This window comes from Rhodnius prolixus, unplaced genomic scaffold, assembly GCF_049639745.1.
Source record: "Rhodnius prolixus isolate KJV_2025 unplaced genomic scaffold, Rpr scaffold_2, whole genome shotgun sequence".
In the NCBI taxonomy this organism is placed as follows: Eukaryota; Metazoa; Arthropoda; class Insecta; order Hemiptera; family Reduviidae; genus Rhodnius; species Rhodnius prolixus.
The window spans coordinates 35,905,755-35,927,302 of NW_027411592.1; the positions used below are offsets into that span (position 1 = coordinate 35,905,755).

The window sequence follows — 21,548 nt, forward strand, 5'->3', positions numbered from 1 at the left end:
GATGGACTGCTGTCCACGCTTTGTGTAAATATGTTTTGCTGTTTATAAGATTATGTATATATTAATTAAAATAAAACACTTAATTATTATTATTATTCATATAAGATACCTTCGGTAAAGAGTCTGCGGGCATTTTTAATAATTTGCACCACCATTTCAAAATTCTTTTAAATATTCGAGTTTTTAATGATGTTGTCCAGTTTCCAATCTTACACACTCGTCAGGAGTATATAAAGGTAATCGCAGCAAAAGCTTAAAAAACTTAATTTGTACTTTCTCCAACATAGCAAAATAAATAGGAACCCAAATTTCTGATATGTATATTTAATATGCTTGAATATTGCCTCGAGTGTTACTGGATTGGGTTTTGTCAATATCAGCTGTAAATTTGTCGGTAGTTACAGATTGTTTTCTATAATTGCATTCCAAAGAATATCCCTGGCCTTTACTCCTTTAGGGGATTGGTAAAATTAGGTGGTTTGCATCCGCTTCTGATTCCTCCCCACATGTGCACTGTTTATCAAGGAGAACCCTAATGCGGAATAAATGACTCATGGTGTTCGGTTATGGTTCGATCGTAAATAGACTATAACTGTATAGAATGTTCTATTTGAATGTATGGCTTGCATTTAACGTGACATACCAGGGTTTGACTGGAATAAAGAGCTGATTCACCGAGTAAAAACGCGCTTTAAGTAGTTTTGTTCTGTTGTATTCTTCTTGCCCCAGAGAGTAATTGTTTAGTAAGACTAGATTTTTAAGATATTTTGCATAAACCTACCTGAGAACCTTTTCTAAAACTATTTTTTCGAGCTCAGGGGGTCCCAAACACCCTTGGTGGAAACTCGAATTCGGAAATTTGGAATGAACCAATACTTTTACTAGCTAATAAGAGAAGGTAATGAAGAAATGAGAATGTGACTGAAGAGGAACTAGTGGTTAGATAGAGAGCGGAAGTAGGGGTGTCATTACGAGACGTCTGGGAACGGATGGTAATAATAATGAAGAAGGGTGAGTGAAACGCCGGTCCACAGATTTTACTGATTTAAATTAGAGCAAGGAATTGTATGGAAGGTGGGAGATATCAGAACAAACATGGCACCTGCAGAATACGTCAGCAGATAAGTTAATGAGGTGGCAGAATTAACGGCGTCAGGGGAAATTACTCTCAGAATCATTGCAAATAACCTCGTTCACCAGTTCCTTTAATACAACACCATCTACAATCATGGCCTAACATAAAAACAGATTTCAATTTTCATCCCAATAAAACTTAATACCAGTTGAATATTGTCGCTTTAACTGTTCATATTTGCAATTTCATTTTATTTCTTGGTTTCAACAGTTAATTTCAGTAGTGTAAAAAAGTCTCCCAAAATATTACAAGATAATTAGAACAACATTACATTAGAACAACTCTACATTAATGTTACTCTCTTCTGCAAGTCACGCATTGCTGTTGTAAATTCAAAGAAGAGGTTTCGTCTACTATCGATCAGTAACAACTAGTTTACCTGCTCACAATACAATAAGGAGAAAATCTGGCCATTTCTACCTTCTAAATTATAATCTTTTTGTTAACTTCGAATTTTCAAATAATTCACTCTTGCCAACATTATCGAAATTATTGGGCATTACACTGAAATTAGCCCTATCGCCCCTCAGATTGATCTAAAATGAATTTTCTAGAATAAACTGTTCCATTAAACGCCTAGAACATCTGCCTGGGTGATCGGAAAACAAATCTTCATCATTGAAGTACACTTCATCTAATATTTTTATAAACTTCTAAAAACAACGGTGAGGAGATATTAGATAGCTTGTTAACAACTTTAATCTTCACCATTTAAGTACACTTCATCTAATATTTTTATAAACTTCTAAAAACAACGGTGAGGCGATATTAGATAGCTTGTTCCGCTTTATATTATATAATATTTAAAATAAAAATTATTTTAAATTTTTTCACATCCTGCTGATTCACTTTAACTGATGTATTTATTGTAGCTCCCTTCTAATTTTTCTAGCCTCTTTCTGTTTATGGTACAGTGTTAGTTTCAATTTGTTTATTTTGTAGTATATTATTATTTTGTTTTATTTTATTTTTGTATTTACTTTTTTTTTTTTTAATTTGTAACAATTATAATTTATATTTTGTAACCCAGAGTACACTGTGTTGGGCTCGGTCCTCATAACAGTTAATATTAAATAAATGTTTTTTATTTCATCTTCAAAAATCGTTTTGAAACTATTCTGTAAAGTTCCATTCCAGTTATTTGATGTTCATCTCCCAAGTTTGGGTTCATTTGCCTAGCCAAATGTTTTCGAAAATTTTAAGAGATTTTCACAACCTAATCTGACATTACCTTCATCATTTTAGGGTGTAAATCATTTTAGGTGTAACATTAAGCCCAAAATGAACAGAATGGGGCGCTTACCTTTACTTCAATTACATATAAATCAATAAATGCTCTGCGGCTGTTACATCCACCTCGACTTTTTATCTAAAATTATATAAGAATTAAGTGAGTTATATAAGACATACAGAATATAACGTCTACAGAATTATAAAATTAAAATTCATGAAACTGTACAGTTTTATATAAAATGTAAATTGTATTTTGACTGTGAATAACATGAGATAAATTAGTTTGAATGAGATTTTCTTCCTTACAGAAACAGCATTTACGCAAATCGTATTTAAGTTAGAAATTTCATAGTAAAAACTGTACCAAGGAAGAAAATGTATGGCCTAATGGAGGTTTAGTAATTGTAGATGTAGAAAGATAAATGCAATTCATATCGGGTCCCAAGGCAAAACATAGTGAGTGGCAAAACAAAGTGAACAGTTTGTTGGATGCCAACCAGATCGAAAATACCTACACCATCTGGTGAATTTCTTGCTAGTACCCACGCAAACCAGCCACACTGCCAATAAATTAAGTTTGTTAATCGGACACGTGACTTGGATAAGGTAGGTGAAAAGTTTTAGGTGCGTATAGGTTGATGTTTTGCTTACAAAGTGATACGGGCTGTTGTAACAAGAAATTCCATTTACAATCTCTGAAATGTTATTAACTTTAGATGTATATAAAAAAATTTGCAATAAAACATAATCAAACAAAATTCCATTTACAGATGTTGATTTATTTTTTAATAAATGTGCATAATGAAAAAAAAAATTTGGATTGAAGTTATATGTTAACTTCTCTTAACTAATTTATGAACTCTTTAATGAGAGTTCATAAATGGTGAATGTAAGAACTTTAGTTTACATATTAACAAATAAATTTCCTTTTCATTGATATCCAATATCCTTGCGATAACAGTATTTTCAATATAATGTTCTGTGAGGTTGTTTTTGATATCCCGGCTCATCAACTTATTTTATATTTTCTTTGGACTTTAGGGGGGAGATATCATAAAACAAAGATCCCTTACAGCTCTTCAGAAAATTAAAAATGTGTCTGCTTACCCTTATTGATTGTGCTTAAAATTGCATCATCCTGGGCCGTTTTGTTGTTTGCTATTTCAATTAATATTATACTAATATTATTATTTAAAAAATTCTTAAAAAAAGCCATAGGTAAATAATCAAGTTTGCTTCTTAGGCCAACATGTTCCCGCATAACTGCAAAGGCTGCAAAGTTTTCAGAGGATGGCTCCGCCAAAATTAGGGTCTGGGACCACTAGCAGGTATTAATGTGCCCCTTCCCGGACCCAGTTCTCTTAACTGTAAACTTATGATTTTTTTTTTATCTCTACTTGTTTTACTGCTCATTCAGAATTTTGTATTTTTTTGTCAGCAATTAAACCTAAATTTTTGCTTTACTGTTCGTTCGCATTTAGATAATTGTCACTATTCAGATGTTTTCAGATATTAATTGCATTCTTATAAAGTAAGAATCTATTTAACTGTTTTTATTTTAAAAGGGAGGAAGATTATTGCCAATTTCAGTCATAATACATTTATTTTTTCAAAGCTATCGACGTAGGGACCAGTTTTTCGAAAAAAGAAATACAAAAATTCTGACTGAAATTGGCAATAATCTTTTTTCCTTTTGGTTTAATGAATCAGTCACCAAAAAAGTAATAATTCTCTTTTATATATCTATAATTTTTGCTGCTTAATCTATGGAGAAATAAGAGAAATTTTAAAAATATAAGCAAGAATACTATACAATTTTTCGAGTGAAAGTTTGAAATTAAATAAAGGATTTCACACGAGATAATATTTATGAAGTTCATTTGGGAAGAAGTGGCTGTTTGTTTGTGTAGAATAAACAAGACCTCAGAGCGTAATTACTGAAATGAAATAAACAATTACTGCAATAGAAGGCTAGAAATCAATATAAATGAAAAATGTATTTGATGCGCACGATTAAGGTAAAGATCGATAGATGGCTCTGGCTGTGTTCCAAGTCCGCAATAGGCCACCCTTCAAACAAAAAAAAAAGAAATATTCATATTTCAGAATGGTTAGGAAAGTATGCAACAGTTAGCTAAATACAGCAAGATTTATTAATTTTAGACTCTTACTTATAAAAATATTATTTGGAAATTGTTCTGAAATATTTTAAACAATTATATCTTTCCTAAGATATAGGTTCGATATCATGGGAAAGAATATTCACTCTGAGAAATGCTAGAGGCTTCTCTCAAGCTTAAAAGACCATTAAAAAAAATAATGTAGAATTGTGAAACTGAAATAAATTATAACGTTGATTCTAAGCATTACGTGAGATTTGAAGATCTTAAATATTCAGTTTGAATATATTTTTAACTGGTTATAATTTTCTTAGCCATATTTCTGGCATCACAGAGGTCACTTTCTTACACGTTTTTAGAAGACCTCAGAAAAATTTAAATAAAATTTTAATGTTTAGATTACCTTGATGAGGCAAAATTCAATTAATCATATTGTTACAGAGTAAATAGAATAACTTGGTGTTACATTAGCTGAGTAAAGAAATAAAAATAAATGTGGCAATTTAAATCACTGTTGTGCAAGCTAAGTAAAACTGCCATTTTTATATATTTCTTTTAAAAAAGGCTTTGCTTGGAAATTCATTTTACCTTAGGGTTTTTGCTGCAAAAAAAAATACTTATTACTTTATTTTCCATTAATAAAGATGCCATCTTGGCACCAAGCCATATTATCAAGGACTCTCTCACTTTTCTCCATCAAAGCGTCCTTGAATACTTAATATCTGATTCAAAGTTTCTCCATGAGTGATTGATATTGATCCTTCAGATTTATACAGAAAATGAGGATTCGATCATTGCTAGGGTTTAAAAGTTTTCACGGATAATACGTTGATTATTTTGTGTAACCAAAAAAGACCTTGATCGATCCCTTCTTGCTGTTTGATAAAGATAGAGTTTTCAAACCGACTATTCATTGAGAGTAACAAATTTTGTTTTGAGACAGTCTGTACTTGGAGAAATTCTGACATTGCATAAACGAAAATGCACAAGCAGTTCAAACTTAAATTTAGCTCATACAAATAGAAACTTGATATATCGTGGTAAAAATCTGGAATTCAGAATTAATGTGTGGTTTTTTAAGTTGATCCTTAACTCTCAAAAAAGCTGGATTATTTTCTTTAAACTTTAATGCCGAAACCTTTTTCCAAAATTTCATTCTAGTATTATTCTATGACAAGAGATTTTCATTAAAATTAAAAAAAAAATATTTTTTTTAGCAGGACTTAAATCCAAATATCTCATTTCCAATTTAAATACCTTTTTTTACTTTTTTTGCTGCTACTTAAGGTCGAATCAAATTGTTGAATTTGAGTTTTGAGTATTCTAGGTGTCGCGTAGGTTTGATTTTTAACTGTTTCTGTTTAAACGTGTTCTTGATTATTATATACATGTGGTACATATATACCACAACATGACAACCTTCTTTAATAGCCACATTATCTAAATCTTCTTCTTCCTCTGCCCATTCCGAATCAGAATCGTGAAGTAAAAATACATCTTCATCATCAGTTATTTGTTCAAGTTCATCCAACCTTCTTTTAATAGGTCTTCTTTTCTCCACTATTCTAGACTCATTTGTTTTCTCCCTTTTTCTCTTTCGTCTTTCTTCTTGTGCTTGTTCCTTCTTTTTCTTTTCTTCTGCAGCCATTTCAATTTGTTTTTTGACGGGGGTGCTTGTTAAAATTCTTGTTTTACCAGGTTGTCTTCCCCTGTTACTTTTTTGCCGAGGTCCAGCTTTTGGATAAGGACAAACATCTTCTGGCAGTGTGCTTTTTACAGACTTTGCAGAGCTCGAAGGATTATTAGGAGTGCTTGGAATTGGTGATGTTTGCGATGAAGTTTGATCAGCGAGGTTTATGACATTACATGATGAGCTGCCGGGTTCCTGATTGTTAATGGTTTGAGCAGCACTGGAAGCTACTTCTTCTGCAGGCCTGTCAGTAACTGTAGCTGGTCTCAGGTCAACATCTGTGAATACCTGGCTATTGAACGGCCAGATACCAGTTTTTTCAAATCCGGAAGCAGCATTTTGCCTTGTGAAGGCTCTATTATATGCAATTGTGGCTAACTGTGGGATGTGATAAATATTTATTGGTCTCCCTGCATTTTCAGGCCGAATCATAAAATCCTGGCAGGCTCTGTTGTAGCTTTGTTTAAATGGACCAAAGACAGACACATCCAGAGGTTGGAGGCGATGACTGCAATATGGGGGGAAACTCAACAAAACAACACCATTGTTCTTCGCCTCATTAATAACATCAATATTTACATGAGTTTCATGATTGTCCAAGAGTAGCAATACTGGCTTTTCTTTGGAACACTTTACATGGTCAATAAAGTGCTTTAAAACTTTTAAAAAGTTTTCATTTGTTATCCATCCTGAGGGATGGGCGAGCCCTTTACTGCCTGGTGGACATCCAAAGAATTTCTCCTCTCTGAAAGTCTTTAGTGGGAAAACAAATGCTGGCGGTACTGTGTTTCCCAGAGCATTAATGAAGAAACAGACCGTGACTAGTTTGCCTTTCTCAGCGGAAGCAATTTGTCCAACTTGTTTGGATCCTTTAGAAGCGATTACCTTTGGCTGAGAATGGAGTGTTGTTACGCCAGTTTCATCCACATTCCAAATGTCCTGAGGAAGAAAACTATGTTGTTGGTACACCTCTCTAAGGTTGTTATAAAAAGCATCCAAGTTTGCCTGGTTGAAGCATGCTGCTCTGCCCAAGCTTGTGCTCTCTGGTTTTCGTAATGTTAATTTTTTGTGCCTTGACATAAACCCAACCAGCCATTCTCTTCCTGCAATTTCATCTGTGTGCCAGGTCTCAGGAATATTGCCACTTTTCACAGCGACTGCATATTGATAAGCAACTTTGCGAGTTTGTTCATTTGTCAGACCATAGAACATCTCAGAAGATTTTACTAAATAATTTTCTAGCATAGTCTCTTGTTCAGTCGTGAAAACTTGTTTTGGCACAAAATTTCTCTGTGACTGAAAGCCAGCTATGGTAGCAAACTGTTTCCTCTTATCCCAGTATCTTTGCAGAGAAGACTTGGAGAATCCCAGTAAAGATGCCACCTCTCTAATAGATCTGCCACGCTCAATTTCTTCTAATGCAGCTTTAATCTGTGCTTCGCTTTTCCTAATCCTTTCAGTTTTCTTTTCCCAAAAGCGACCCATTGTACTGAAAATGATAAAACACACTAATTAGTTTCTTAACCTATGTGTGCAGGAGGAATGGGACACAACATTTATCACTAAAATAGCGTCCCATCCCTTCTGCAATGCTCTGTCCCATTCCTCCTGCAATGCACTACCAGAATAAAATAACCCAAAACAAACAATCTGTGATCATTTTGGCTTCACACTTATTCCTCTATATTTCATGAAACTCTGACCTTTTAAACTATGTAGTAATTTTTACTCTGCATTTAATACTTTAAAAATAACAATCTTACAAAGAAATTGCAAAATAAATCACATGTACTTACGTTATAAAGAATGTTTTCTTGTCCAAAATGTTATAGCTGCTCACACACCACAATGAACTGTACAATGAAATAACAGTGTTGCCAACATCTGAACTAAAAATAGTGGGAATTTACACAGTAGATTTTGAATTTTACTAAATGTCCCATCCCTTCTGTGTCCCATCCCTCCACATCATCCCCTATACATATATAAAACTGGTCGTGAAAATGTACAGTTCTCCCTTTATACAGATTAGATTAGCTAAAGATGAGTCCTGTCTCCTTGCATGCCGTCAAAAGAGGCAATTGCCGTGTTGATTTTTTTTTGTTTTATTTATGGCTCATCAACATCTGAAGTCTATGGCGCCCAGAGCTTTTTCAGAGCACTGCGGGCCACCGGGTTCTCTTGATTGATACAGCCTACTCATAAAATCACTGGGCAGTAAGCGAGGTATAAAAAACTCCTAAAAAAAAAAACTCTTAGCTGGAATCGAACCTGGGATCTTCGCGTGGGAATCCAGTGTGCTAACCATTCAACTAATCCTCTCCCTCAGTCTTGATATACTGTTAGTAACCACGTACAAATGCCACAATTAAGATCTGATCTAAATCACTCAAATATACCACTTTTCTGTATTTTTTGTGTTAATAAAATAGAATTAAAAATAAAGAAATCCTCAATCACAAATACTTACCTCTAGATTGTTTACTTTTCGAAAATGGTTTCTAGGCTTTTCACAAACTTCGAATATTCATTACAAAGTCTTTTTGTTTATTTATTTCATGTTATAATTATTCAGGCTGCCAATAATAATTGAGTCACAATTATTGTGACTCAATGTAGAAATAGGAGGTGATAAAGTGGTAGGAGCTCACTCACCGGCACATGTGTGATTATTTACCATCACATAAACTAATACAGTTTAGCTCCTTCTATTGCCAAGGCTATAATAATAGATCCGTACCCCATTTAGTTTCCTGTCTATTTCAGATATTACAGTGGGTTCTAATACGTATTACATGGATTTCTTGTCTACAAATGTTGACATTTTTGAAAAAGTGCTGTCATATTTAGATTTAAATGATGTATTAAAATGCATTTCAATATGTAAATTGTGGTATTATAATACAAATATAAATTCAGTCTGGAAACGTTTATGCGAAAAAGAGGGTATTATTCCTGAACACTGGGATTGGAAAGTAAATGGTAAGGTTATATTTATGTTTAACAAAAAAAAGTTGTATTTTACAAATTTTAGAAAAGTTTTGTTCCCCTACTTTGCGCTACCTATCCATTTCATCTAATTGGCTTCGAACTTTCTGCCTGACCTTGTTTGATTGGGTCGAGTAATATCATTAAGAATACGCTGCATTATCTGAAGTACTTACTCAACCATTTATTAGGAGAACGAAATACTCAGAAATATCAGGAGAACGAAATTTAGACACAAATAAGAAATTAATTAATTAATATTATTTCTTCAGTAAATTTCTCTGCTAGAAAGTTTTCTTGCTCATCTTTTTTACTTGACCCAATTTTTTGACTGTCATTATCAGAACTTCTGGGCGTCGTTTTGCAAAAATAAAAAACTTCCCACAAGAATTTGCCATTCCAAAGTTGATGACGCTTAACCTATTGGTTATATGCCCTTTGCTGTTCTGTGGCAGTGCATATGCCAACTTCGTACACTACCTTTTTTCTTAAACAACCACACTTATGGAACCGCATCTTAAAGCTATATACTTTAAGTTAAGATTCATTCACACTACAAATTACATCCATACCTATTTACAATTATATACAGTTATATATACATTTTAAAAATGTTTTATTTGCTTGATTTCTATATATTAATTTCTTTTAAAAACTTGATTATATTATTTATTCTATTCGGGTCTTTGCCAAGGCTTCTTCTAGTGAGTCCGGAATACTGTTACGTTGATCATATTCTGAACACTCTACAAGTACATGTCGTACTGACAAGGGTTCATTACATGAACTGCTTGTGAGAGAGAGCTATCCTGACATATGAGGTAACCGTGGGTCAACCGGATATGGCCGATCCTTATGCGAGTGACTAACACTTATTACCTCTTCCCTGCGGTTATCCCGCGAAGAAGAGTCCCAAGCTTTGACGACAGTTTTTATCTTCCTAAGCTTATTGTTCGTCTTTAAGGACCACTTAACTGCTTCCTCTTATCCTTCTCTTTCATGTAAGTAGAAAAATTATTTTGTATTCGTGCAAATTATTTATCACTTGTCCAAAATTAATAAGTATTAAGTACGTAACTGATTGCTGCAAAGCTTTTGTCGACATGAAGAGCTTGTTTACATCCATATGAGCCATTTCCGAAAGATTACCTTCTCCACTATTATTCGATCTGTCTTGTACATCATTCTTGATAGAACTCCGTTTCAGATCAGTAGCGTGATGGTATATTACCAAAGGACTAGTGAACTGCATTTGTTTAACTTTTGTACTTGCACATTTTCTCTGTATGGAATTCAGCTGATATTGCTGAATAGATTTTTTTTAGTTTTAGCTAATTTTTCGGAAGTTGTTTCTTTAAAGAGAACATGTGTATAATCTACTACCTAATTATTAAACTTAGAATGTTTATTTAAGTTTATAAAACATACAATGTATATATATCTAAACTTACAAAGTACAAAGTATACCTATAGAAGTTGTAAATATTTATGAAAATATTTATCTTAATTATTTAATTACATCATGAAATGTTTAGAAATTTTGTATATTTACCTTATATAGAATAATATTTATTAATATGATACAGTTAGAAAGGTTTTACTATAAATACATACATGGCAAAGAAATTAAAATATTCATTATCTGTAGTGCGTGTTTAGCTAGATCTTGAACTATAGTTTGCTGTGGTTGCCAGTTATCAAAATTGATGCCAAGTTAGCCCGGAAGTCGGCTATTTATGTAGTAAAAATTGCAAGAGTAAAGTAAATTTAATATTCAAATAAACAGTGGTAAAAGCAAGTCTTGTGACTTTTACAATCAGATCTAGCTATTACGGAAGCTATTGCATCAGATCTAGCTATTTACTATTTACGGAAGCAATTTGTTCGATACATAGTTTTTACTTTCTCTTAGTTCTTGCAAAGAAAGTATCGCCATGTTTTGAAAGTGTTGGTGTTCAGGGACAAAAAAAGCTCTTTGCCAATGATCCATGTTCTTGGGTAGAGTGAGGAGACCACAAATAAATTTTATAGTAATTAAGATTCACATATCACATAATTAACCTATTATCTTCACGACGTAGAGTAAATAGGTTTTTCGGTGAAGTTTTTTTTTAAAGCTAAATCAATGATTTGTTGCCCCCAGTTAACAACCGACTTCGAAACATGAGCTCAGTATGAAGACAAGTTCACAATGGGATCTCTTGTTCCAGTAAATATAATTAACATTAGATAAAAAAAAAGTCTGTAAAAAAAACTTTGGGAGTTCAGTTATTGTTTATATTTGAAGTCTAATTATGTGAGTTGGCTGCAGTAGTTTGTGTACGAAGAGCTCTCAAAAGGCACATTGGGTTTAGAACAGGATGAGAATGTTTTTGAGTTGAGTGATAGATTAAAGTCAAGATTGATGAAGAAGTGCAAATTGATGAAAAAGTTTGCCCACTACTGGGTTAATTTTCTTACCATAGGGCGGGCAAGTTACTCTACTTTCTCAATATTTCTATAGCACTAAAATGATGTAGCCAGCATTTAAGTTAAGAGCAGTTTTTCAACAAACAACTTTTTCTTTTTCAGAAGCTGACTGGAGGTTAGAGTTTCCTTGTGAGTGGAAAATCTATTACATGAATTGTAGAAAAAGTGTCTTTAATTGGAAAAACCATAAATTTAAGACTTCTGAAATGAATAGGAGAATAATTGTTCCTCCAGCTTATGACGGCAAAACGTTATTAGTGGAAACTACCAAACATTTATATGTTTACAAAGTGAATTACGATAATTTGGGCTTTTCTCTACCCTTATCTTACAAAGATATACATATTGTTGTTTAATGGATAAGAGGCTATAAGATTTAAACATTAAGTTGGACTACTGGCCTTCTATAGATGCAGCACCAAGGGCTCAAGAACTTAAGAATGTGCTTCCCAGTATCTATTATCCTAAAATCGTATCCATCAGCTTGCTTCTTCCAAATTATCCAAGCCACTTCCTCTTTCGCTTTCTATCCCTTCCTCGTTCAAGTTCAGCTAGGGAAACAAGTTGAAGTAAAGCAAGCCCTCCCTTCAAATACACCTTCACAGACGGTACTGCCATCCACTCCCATAATAGAGACCCTGTTACCTCCATTAATGTCCTTGAACCCTGGTTCCCCAAATGGAGAATAAAAGGTCAATAGAAACAAATCCCAAGGCATATCCTTCACTCTTAATATAATAAAAAACACACTCCATTAAGTGTACCATCGCTGTCTTAATCAGGGGTGAAGTTTGTGTTCTCTGTTTAATTACAACTCTAGGAGAAACCTTGTACTCTCCTCTAAATTTCTACTGCTGAAAAAAAAATTCCAGCTAATTTAATTACTCCAGAAATTATATAGTTGATTATTCAGTACATAAAAGAGCACTTTAAAATAAAGCACAATTTATGTTTCTGAGGATACGTTTAATATAAAATGAGATGAATTTAAAAGAAGCTATTAAATATTTGTAACTAGAAGAAATTTTGACTAAACTTGTAACATTTATTTATTTGACAATAGAGTATATATTTTTTTTGGCATTCATTTTCTGAATGCTAACAAGTGCAACTGGTGCTATAATTACACTAGTGCTGCACGAGACCGAGACGAGGCGAGACTTTATGCAGTCTCGATCTCGGTCTCCGTCTCGTCGAGATATCTCGGTCTTGGTCTTGGTTTTTTTGAATTTTTGTTTAAGTATTAAAAGTGGTTTGCTATTAATAATCTTTTCAAAAAATGTTATTATTTTCTAATAATTATTTTAATTTATATATTGGTAATGAAAATGTGTGTAAAAGAAGACAACTACTTGCACTTCAATGCATCATATGTTACTATTACTGTTATATATCTTTATATAATTTCAAAAAGATGTTAAAAACGCGCCAAATAAAAGACCCAAATAACATATCTGCCTCCTATAATAAGTCGATTCGTGAAATAAAAAATACACCTCCCAACAAACTTCCCGCTCCATTAGTTATGGCTGTTGGTGAAGATAAAGAATCTGATGATTCACCTTTTGACAACGACGACGACTGCATCAATATTTTTGCACCATTTGCTCAAAATTAGACCAAGCACCAGAAGACGTTGAGATTTTAGAATGGTGGAAAACACTTGAGAATTCCTTCAAAAATTTGTCTAGAATGGCGAAAGATATTTTTAGCATCTGTGCAACTTCAGTGCCATCTGAAAGATTATTTTCGCAAGCTGCGATGATAATGACCAATAGAAGATCTTCTCTAACTTCTGACTCAGTAAAAGCTCTTTTATGTATCAATGCTTGGGCAAAGAGTATCTTAAAAACGAAAATTTATGGCAATATTTTTTAGGTGCATCGATAGTCTTTTTTTTCAAATTCACTAATTCCAAAATTCTAAAATATAATTCAAATAATATCTAAGTTCAAAGTATTAGATTATTAATAGTGAAATTTATGAAATTGAATGAATGAATGATATGAATAGTAAATTTAGTGAATTTATGTAAAAATTATGTAATTCGAAAGGGGCCGCCACGGTAGCCGAGCGGTGTGAGACCTGCGAAGCTAATGTGTATTGTGGTACTGGGTTCGATTCCCGGTCTTAGGCCTTGGATTTTATTTAATGGTTAATAAAAGAAATTTATAGTAAAGTATGTTTGCTAGTCGCCTCCGTCCACGACACCTAATTGGTAGTTGGACGTAAAGCCCCGCCTGAAAAATAGGCGATTACTTTACTTTGCTTACTTTACTTATGTAATTCGTAGTCAAATAGATGTAGTAATATTGAACATATATAATAAAATCGTATCTTTTAAAAAATTATTCAATACCCGTAATGATTATTTATTAATAAAGAACACAATTTTATAATTTTGTTGCTAAAAATTAATATTTGTAAAACCGAGGCGAGACCGAGATTTCTCGACGAGATATATATCATGTCTCGATCTCCGTCTCGGTTGCTCAAGTCTCGTCTCGGTCTCGGTCTCGGTATTTGTCTCGTTTCTCGTGCAGCACTAAATTACACAAGAATAGAGAATAGGTATTTGAGCAAGAATTCTTTTCCAAGCTAAAAATAGTAACAATCCAAACCAAGTAACCAAAATTCTTTTCATTTATTTTAAAAAAATAAGATAATTTTTGCTTTCTCTTAAAATATTTTTTGATTTGAGTAACCATGTTATAATTTGCACAACTGCCAACTTCAAATGCTGTTATAGAGCTAAATGGACCTAAACTATAAAAAATGCTGCAATAGCCTGCTGACTCTTGCAGTTGACATCAAATGCCGATCTCCAACACATTCTTCTGTACGACTACAATTCGTGTTTATTAGAGATGCGTAGTTGATTGACTGCCTTCAGTATTAATATCTTCAATTTTTTTGTTACTTACGTCAAACTCAGCGCAAGGTCTGTTGCCAATGAGGAGGCCTTGTAAAGCAAGTTCTTTTGCTGTCAAGCCGCAACATGAGATATCATCCTATACCCTTTCATCATTCCAAGTCCCCATCAGTCTGTTCATTTTTCTTCTATTTTTGCCCGCTTTATGCATTCAGTCGAAACTGGCGCACCAAACAGTAGCATGGGCACAAATATCTGCAATGCATCCTGTCCTAAGACCCCAATGCACTTTTGACAGCTCTTTACAATACATTAACAAAGTTTTTTGTTATTATAAAAATGTCTTATTTAAAAAATTGTTTACCCTCTCCACTGTAGATAACTCAAATCTTGCCAATAAAGTTCATCCATACTAGCAAAATCTAATTAATAGCCCAAATTCGTTTGGCCTCGAAAAAATATCTGTCTATACGAGTCTATTCGTATTTATACAAAGGCGTAAATTTAAATTTGATGTAAACAATAATTGTGAATTTTGTAACTTGAAGGAATCAGATGACCTATTCCACTTCTTTTTAGCCTGCCCATTACTTGTCTCCCTCCGGGAGAAATATTTACTGGTAGTGCGGAGCCTTTTTTGTTATTATTAACTGAGGATACCTTGGAAAAAATTACTAATATATTTTATCTCACTGTGAAAGCTCTCCATTTAAGGGATACTCTCTAAGTTAATTAAATATTTAACAATTTAACATTTAGTTAGCTGCATTATGTATTCGTTTTAAAAATTGTGCTATTATTAATTTAAATTTTTATTTATTTAATTTGACGCAACTTTAATTTTTTCTTATAAAGTTGATTTAGTTCATGTCATTATTGTATACAGGGTGACCAGAGTTATATGCTCCACCCACTTTTTTTTTAACGGCGGGAAATTTCGAAAAAATAAAAAACACGTATTTAATCATTTTTGGTCTAGTTTATTTTCAGTGATTGACCCATTTTTTGAAACCCCTGTATCTCGAGATACAGCATCCAACTTTTGTTTTTCAAATGGAACGTTATATTTTTTGTTGCATATTTTTATAGTATTTGAACTCCTAAAAAAAAAACAAAAAAATAATTTTTGAAATAGGTAAGGTTTTTCAAAAGTTATGGTAATTTAAAATATGAAAAAAAAATTCAGTTTATTGTCAAAATTACGTTATTTTTTTTAAAGAATCTATTCAAACTGGGCACAATCAACGGATAGGCAAGCCAAAACTCTGGACTCCCACGCTGTGCTTGTAGGAGCACTTATGGTGGCGAAGTCAAGTTCTGGTTTTTCTACAAACGTTTGGTGTGGAGTTTTAGGAAATCAACTAATCGGCCCATACTTCTACAGAGAGAACTGGTGAAAGGTATCTAACTTTTTTTTAAGAGACATTTTGCCAGTTCTACTTGAAGATGTTCATCTACAATGTCGGCTAGATATGTATTTTCAAAAAGATGGTTGCCCGGCGAGAGTGGTTCGAGGTTACCTGGACAGAAATTTCCATGAAAATTGCTTAGGGCCTCATCGTCCCATCCAATGGCCTCCTCAATCTCCGGACTTAACCTAAATGGACTATTTTTTGTGGGGATATCTAAAAAAATAAAGTGTACAGTAACCTTAATCCCGTGGCTTCAATCGATGATCTGAAACGTCGAATAACTCTAGCCTGCCTAGATCTTGACTTCGCCACCATAAGTGCTGCTACAAGCAAAGCGTGGGAGTCTAGAGTTTTGGCTTGCCTATCCGTTGATTGTGCCCAGTTTGAACAGATTCTTTAAAAAAAATAACGTAATTTTGACAATAAACTGAATTTTTTTTTCATATTTTAAATTACCATAACTTTTGAAAAATCTAACCGATTTCAAAAATTATTTTTTTGTTTTTTTTTAGGAGCTCAAATACTATAAAAATATGCAACAAAAAATAGAACGTTCCATTTGAAAAACAAAAGTTGGATGCTGTAACTCGAGATACAGGGGTTTAATAAAATCACTGAAAATAAACTAGACTAAAAATGATTAAATACGTGTTTTTTATTTTTTCGAAATTTCCCGCCGTTAAAAAAAAAGTGGGTGGAGCATATAACTCTGGTCACCCTGTATATGTATATTCTTTTTATTTGAAATTATTTATTTTATAATAGAGAAAGAAAAATGGAGGAAGATCATATCAATATTTGGAATATTCTATTATGTTTATAAAAATTATGTACTTTATTTTCTAGGTTTATAGTAATCCATACTGTTTATTATTTATGTTTAGTGTGTCAAACTTCAACTGTTATATTGGAACATCTGTATTTAAACAGTTTAATAATAAAATAATAATACATGTACAAGTTCATGCGCTTGCTTGTCACAGCGTTAATGTGAAGTTCAATATGAATCCCGAATAGTTCAATATTCTTATCATGAATCCCGAATAGTTACATAAAACATAACGTTTAATAAATAGCGGATTTTATTTTTCAAACGTTAAGAGCTTAAGGGTTATCCTTACTGAAAGTAACTAGTAACCACTAACCAGTAAGAAACCTTCTCCAGGTTCTCATTTGCTTCTTTCACACTTTTTGGTGCTACCACTGAAAGAAAGATACTGGCGGTAGACTTTAGGTAAAAGTAATTACAGAAATACGGCAATTTTTCTTTAGTCTGACAGTCGTTAAAATCATTCATGAACCTGTTTTTGTTGATGTGTTTTTCTCAAGTAATTAATGAGCTGAATAGTTGGAACTAGACAGGTAAATATATATAAAATATTACTGGACACTAATGCGGTAAACGAACCATTTCCTAACCTACAATCATGAGATAGTGTTTTAATTGTATTACTGCAGGAAGGATATTTCACACATGAGTTTAGAAGCTTTAAATTTGTTATTATGTTTGTAAGGGAAGAAAATGAAAGAAACGAATACTACCAGCTTCTTATTTCTGGTGGCACTACTTAAACATAAAATGTTAATTGGTTAATCATTAAATTATTTTTTTTTTTTAAAAAAAAAAACATCTTCAGTTTAATTAGACAGTTCTTTCAACTAGCGTTTGAATATATCATGGCTGCCTCTACAACCTGCACCATTGCATGATCTGCTGCAGAGCTAGCTAAAAAGGACTGATTGACTTTTTTAATTACAAAAAAGACGCTGAAATAAAAAAAAGTGAATTATGTAACTTATACATGATTTAACTATAATAACCTATACTCCTATACCAACTGTGGACAAAGTACGCTACCTTGGACTGCGACGGTTGACATGGAATCTCCATACTAGACTGAAAAGACAAGAAACTAACCAACGCTACAAACTTCTCGCCAGACTACTTGACAAACGTTCGAAACTTAACCTATATAACAAAAGACTATCTACTGTTACTGCGACCTATTTGGTCATACGTCATCGAAGTATGGGGATCGACTAAGCGTTCCAACTCATACGCTTCCAGACATTACAGTAAAAAATACTTCGAAAACTTCTTAACGCTCCATTCTATGTATCTAACCTCACTATCCATAATGACCTCAAAATCCCTTTTATTACAGATCTTGTTAACACTCGTTTTCTCAAATTTCATTCCACTACCGCAGCTCATCCTAACCCTCTCATAGAACACCTATCTTCCTCCACATTACCAGGTAATCCTCTAAGGAGATTGAAGAGAAGATGGGCTCGTGATCTACTCTTATCGTGAGAGCAAAGCACGTTACTGGAGTGGCACCACTGAGTGCCTTCTCTACTCATGATTTTCTTTTATTTTTATTATCAGGTACCATATTTGCTTGTTGCAACAACGTTGCAGTGGCAAATTCCAGTAAAAGATTAAAACAAACAAAAACTATTAATATATTTAAAATATCACTTTGATTGTTAAATGACAATTAAATAAGCTAATAGATCGGCCCTATATTGTTTTGTGTGTTTTCACATCCTTTTAACTGACGTATTTCATATGTTTGTTGACGTTTATTGTTGACAGTCCTTGTTTAAACAACAAATAAAATAATAGTGCAATCGAGAGAAAACTTTGTTATTCAAAGATAAACACAGCGGAATGCTATTTTATGAGATTGCACTATTGGAAGAATATTATAATAAATAGAAGAAAGCCAAACGTTGAGTTGGAGACTAATATAAACAGTGTGCAAGATAATAAAAACTTCCCTTACCTTGTGAGGAAAAGTAATAACCAGCCTACTTCTGCCTTCAAAGAAAGAGAAAGGCCAAATTAAAGAAATGTAAAGGAGCAGCTTAGTTAGGGGCCAATTAGGTTAATTTTATGCTCCATTACAAACTTTTAGTATTGACCTGTGAATTCAAGATTTTTTGGATTTTCATCCAGCATCAGAGGAAAATAGTTCGGTATAGAGATTTCAACTTCACTCATTTTTCCGTCTCGCACTAGACTAGTTGTTGAGCAGTTTAGCAGCACTGTGGACTTAACCACATTTTCAATTTTTACTATATTTAATCCACCATTTATTTCTCTATTTATTTATTTAACACTGTTTCGATACAAAATGTATACACGGTGATCCATTTAAAACGCACCAATCGCTAATAACTTTTTAGGAAAGCGAAATTTCGTAAAAACCCACAAAGTAAACTATATGTTTTTTTGGGTCTAGTTTTCACATTTTTCACCCTCGATGCTGTATCTTCATTTTTGGCGAAGTTACGGCCAAAAACCTGTATGGGGTTTCATTAGGACCACTGGTTTTGACAATGATTGTGAAAACTAAATAAGAAACTGTGAAAAATGACGTTGACCTGGTTTTGATATGCCTAATATTTGTTGAGATATTTAAGATCAAAGTTACAATTTTTTCTATTCGTGATCGGTTTTCAATATTAATTTTCCACCAGAAATACACGTTTTGGGAGGTCCTTTAACTGCAAAAAATGTTATTTACAAAAATAATAATAATTGAAGATTTTAAAACATGTAGTGTAATGTGACGGTTTTCGGTGAATCAAGATAAATTTATTTTATCATCAAATAAAAGCAATCATCACATCATTTTAATGTACCCCGTATGCAAGATTTCTTGAGCTATGATTAGGGTAAGAATATCTTTCCAGGGATGGGCGGGTGTTGGTCTAGTGGTCAAAAGCGTGGCTTTGTAAGTGGGAGATCAAGAATTCGAATCCCACGATTCGATCCCGCGAAAGTATTATGGTTTTTAAAGTAATAAGAATGACTGCATACGCGGGATTCGATCTAGGGATCTCCCACTTACAAATTATTATTTTTATTATTTGCGATCAGAGGACCTCCCAAAACGTGTATTTCTGGTGGAAAATTAATATCGAAAACCGTTCACGAATAGAAAAAATTGTAACTTTGATCTTAAATATCTCAACAAATATTAGGCATATCAAAACCAGGTCAACGTCATTTTTCACAGTTTCTTATTTAGTTTTCACAATCATTGTCAAAACCAGTGGTCCTTATGAAACCCCATACAGGTTTTTGAGCGTAACTTCGCCAAAAGTAAAGATACAGCATCGAGGGTAGAAAATTTGAAAACTAGACCCAAAAAAACATATAGTTTACTTCGTGGGTTTTTTCGAAATTTCGCTTTCCTAAAAAGTTATTAGCGATTGGTGCGTTTTAAATGGATCACCCTGTATAACAGTGGGTTTGACCCATATTTACATTTGCAAACATACTTATGAAAGTTCTAAATTATAGCACACAATTAAAATTAACTAAAAACAATTCTCATAAACAAAAATTAAATTAACTTTTCTGTTAACAATAGAAAATAAATTAAAAAGAAATAATAATTATATCTTAAAAAACTAAAAATTATAAATTATATAATTTTTTTTAAAGAATTTTTATTTAGATTAGATCAAGTGATCTGTTTATTTCTCTATTGTACAAGTTTAATACCCAAACAGAAAAGAGCAAATGAACTTTAAGGCACCTAAATATGTTCATGAAGCAGGCTTGCCGCGAAAATTTTCGAAAGTGTTTTGAAGGCAAATCGTTGGCATCATTAAAAAAAAAAAAAAGACTGAAAGATTTTTGCTTTTACGTGGCACTTTCAGTCAATTATTTTCTAAAATTTGGAACTTTGTATACACATTTAATTGTTATTGATGTTAATGAGAACACAATTTACTAAAATGGCATCATTTTAAACGGATGCCTACACTTTTACATATTTTTTAGTAGGTACGTATAATAATTATTCTATTTTACAGACCCCAAATGGTCGAACAGGAGTGTAAAGAAATTACAAAAATTACAAATTACAAAAAAAAATGAACCACCACTATATGTTTTTATTCCCTAAGAAAATTCAAATAAAGAAACCTCTGAGGGGGTTGATTTGATTCCCTCTACAGCAGTGGTCGCCAAACTTTTGAGCGTGTGAGCTAGCTTAGCATTTATAAATCTTCTAGTGAGCTACCCTGGACGAAAGAAAGTACGCAAAATGGAATTAACACACGTTTATTGCCTACAAACATACATTTCTAGTTCTACAAACATACACTGACAGTAAGTGTAACAAAAAGTTAAAATGTACATTTCAATGAGAGGAGTGGAACTGTTTTTGGTCATCAAGTATTTTCTTGAAGTTTGGAGAGTATATTGTAGCAGCCATTCTGATGCAGTTGTCCAAATGTTCATCGGTCAGTCTGTTTCTATATTTGCTTTTTATGAACTTCATACTTGAAAAAGATGCTTCACACAAGTAGGTAGAGCTGAACATAGCTTTCAACCTCAATGCAACTTGAGTTACAATTGGATATTTTTCTTTAGGGACTAGAGGCCAAATATTTCCAGTGGTAGAAAGGGCTGCAGCCAGACCACAAGCAACTCAGGGTTGCCAACCCGAGCGTGGCCGTGAGCTACCCAAAATTACCCCGCGAGCTACCGGTAGCTCGCGATCGACTGTTTGGCGACCACTGCTCTACAGTGTCTTGCCCGAGTAATGTACGGTCCTATCGTTTTTTAAAAATAAGGTGAATTAAATATTTTGTTAAAAATTTGAGT

General features: G+C 33.1%; 1 protein-coding gene and 1 long non-coding RNA gene across 2 annotated transcripts; one reads left to right on the top strand and one right to left on the bottom strand.

Moving 5' to 3' along the window:
- Positions 1-3,427: 3,427 nt before the first annotated feature.
- Positions 3,428-9,161, bottom strand: LOC141449552 (uncharacterized). Its single transcript, XM_074119097.1, has one exon. It carries the CDS (start codon positions 7,661-7,663, stop codon positions 5,771-5,773), a length of 1,893 nt encoding a protein of 630 aa, XP_073975198.1. The 5' UTR covers positions 7,664-9,161; the 3' UTR covers positions 3,428-5,770.
- Positions 9,162-9,388: 227 nt separating this feature from the next.
- LOC141449553 (uncharacterized) lies at positions 9,389-15,476 on the top strand. Its single transcript, XR_012455591.1, has 2 exons — positions 9,389-10,167; positions 11,738-15,476. It is a non-coding gene; the product is annotated as an uncharacterized lncRNA (long non-coding RNA).
- The last annotated feature ends 6,072 nt before the right edge of the window (positions 15,477-21,548 follow it).

What these genes read in the sequence shown, in the direction of transcription:
- LOC141449552 (XM_074119097.1), bottom strand. Translation starts at nt 7,663, where the DNA reads ATGGGTCGCTTTTGGGAAAAGAAAACTGAAAGGATTAGGAAAAGCGAA.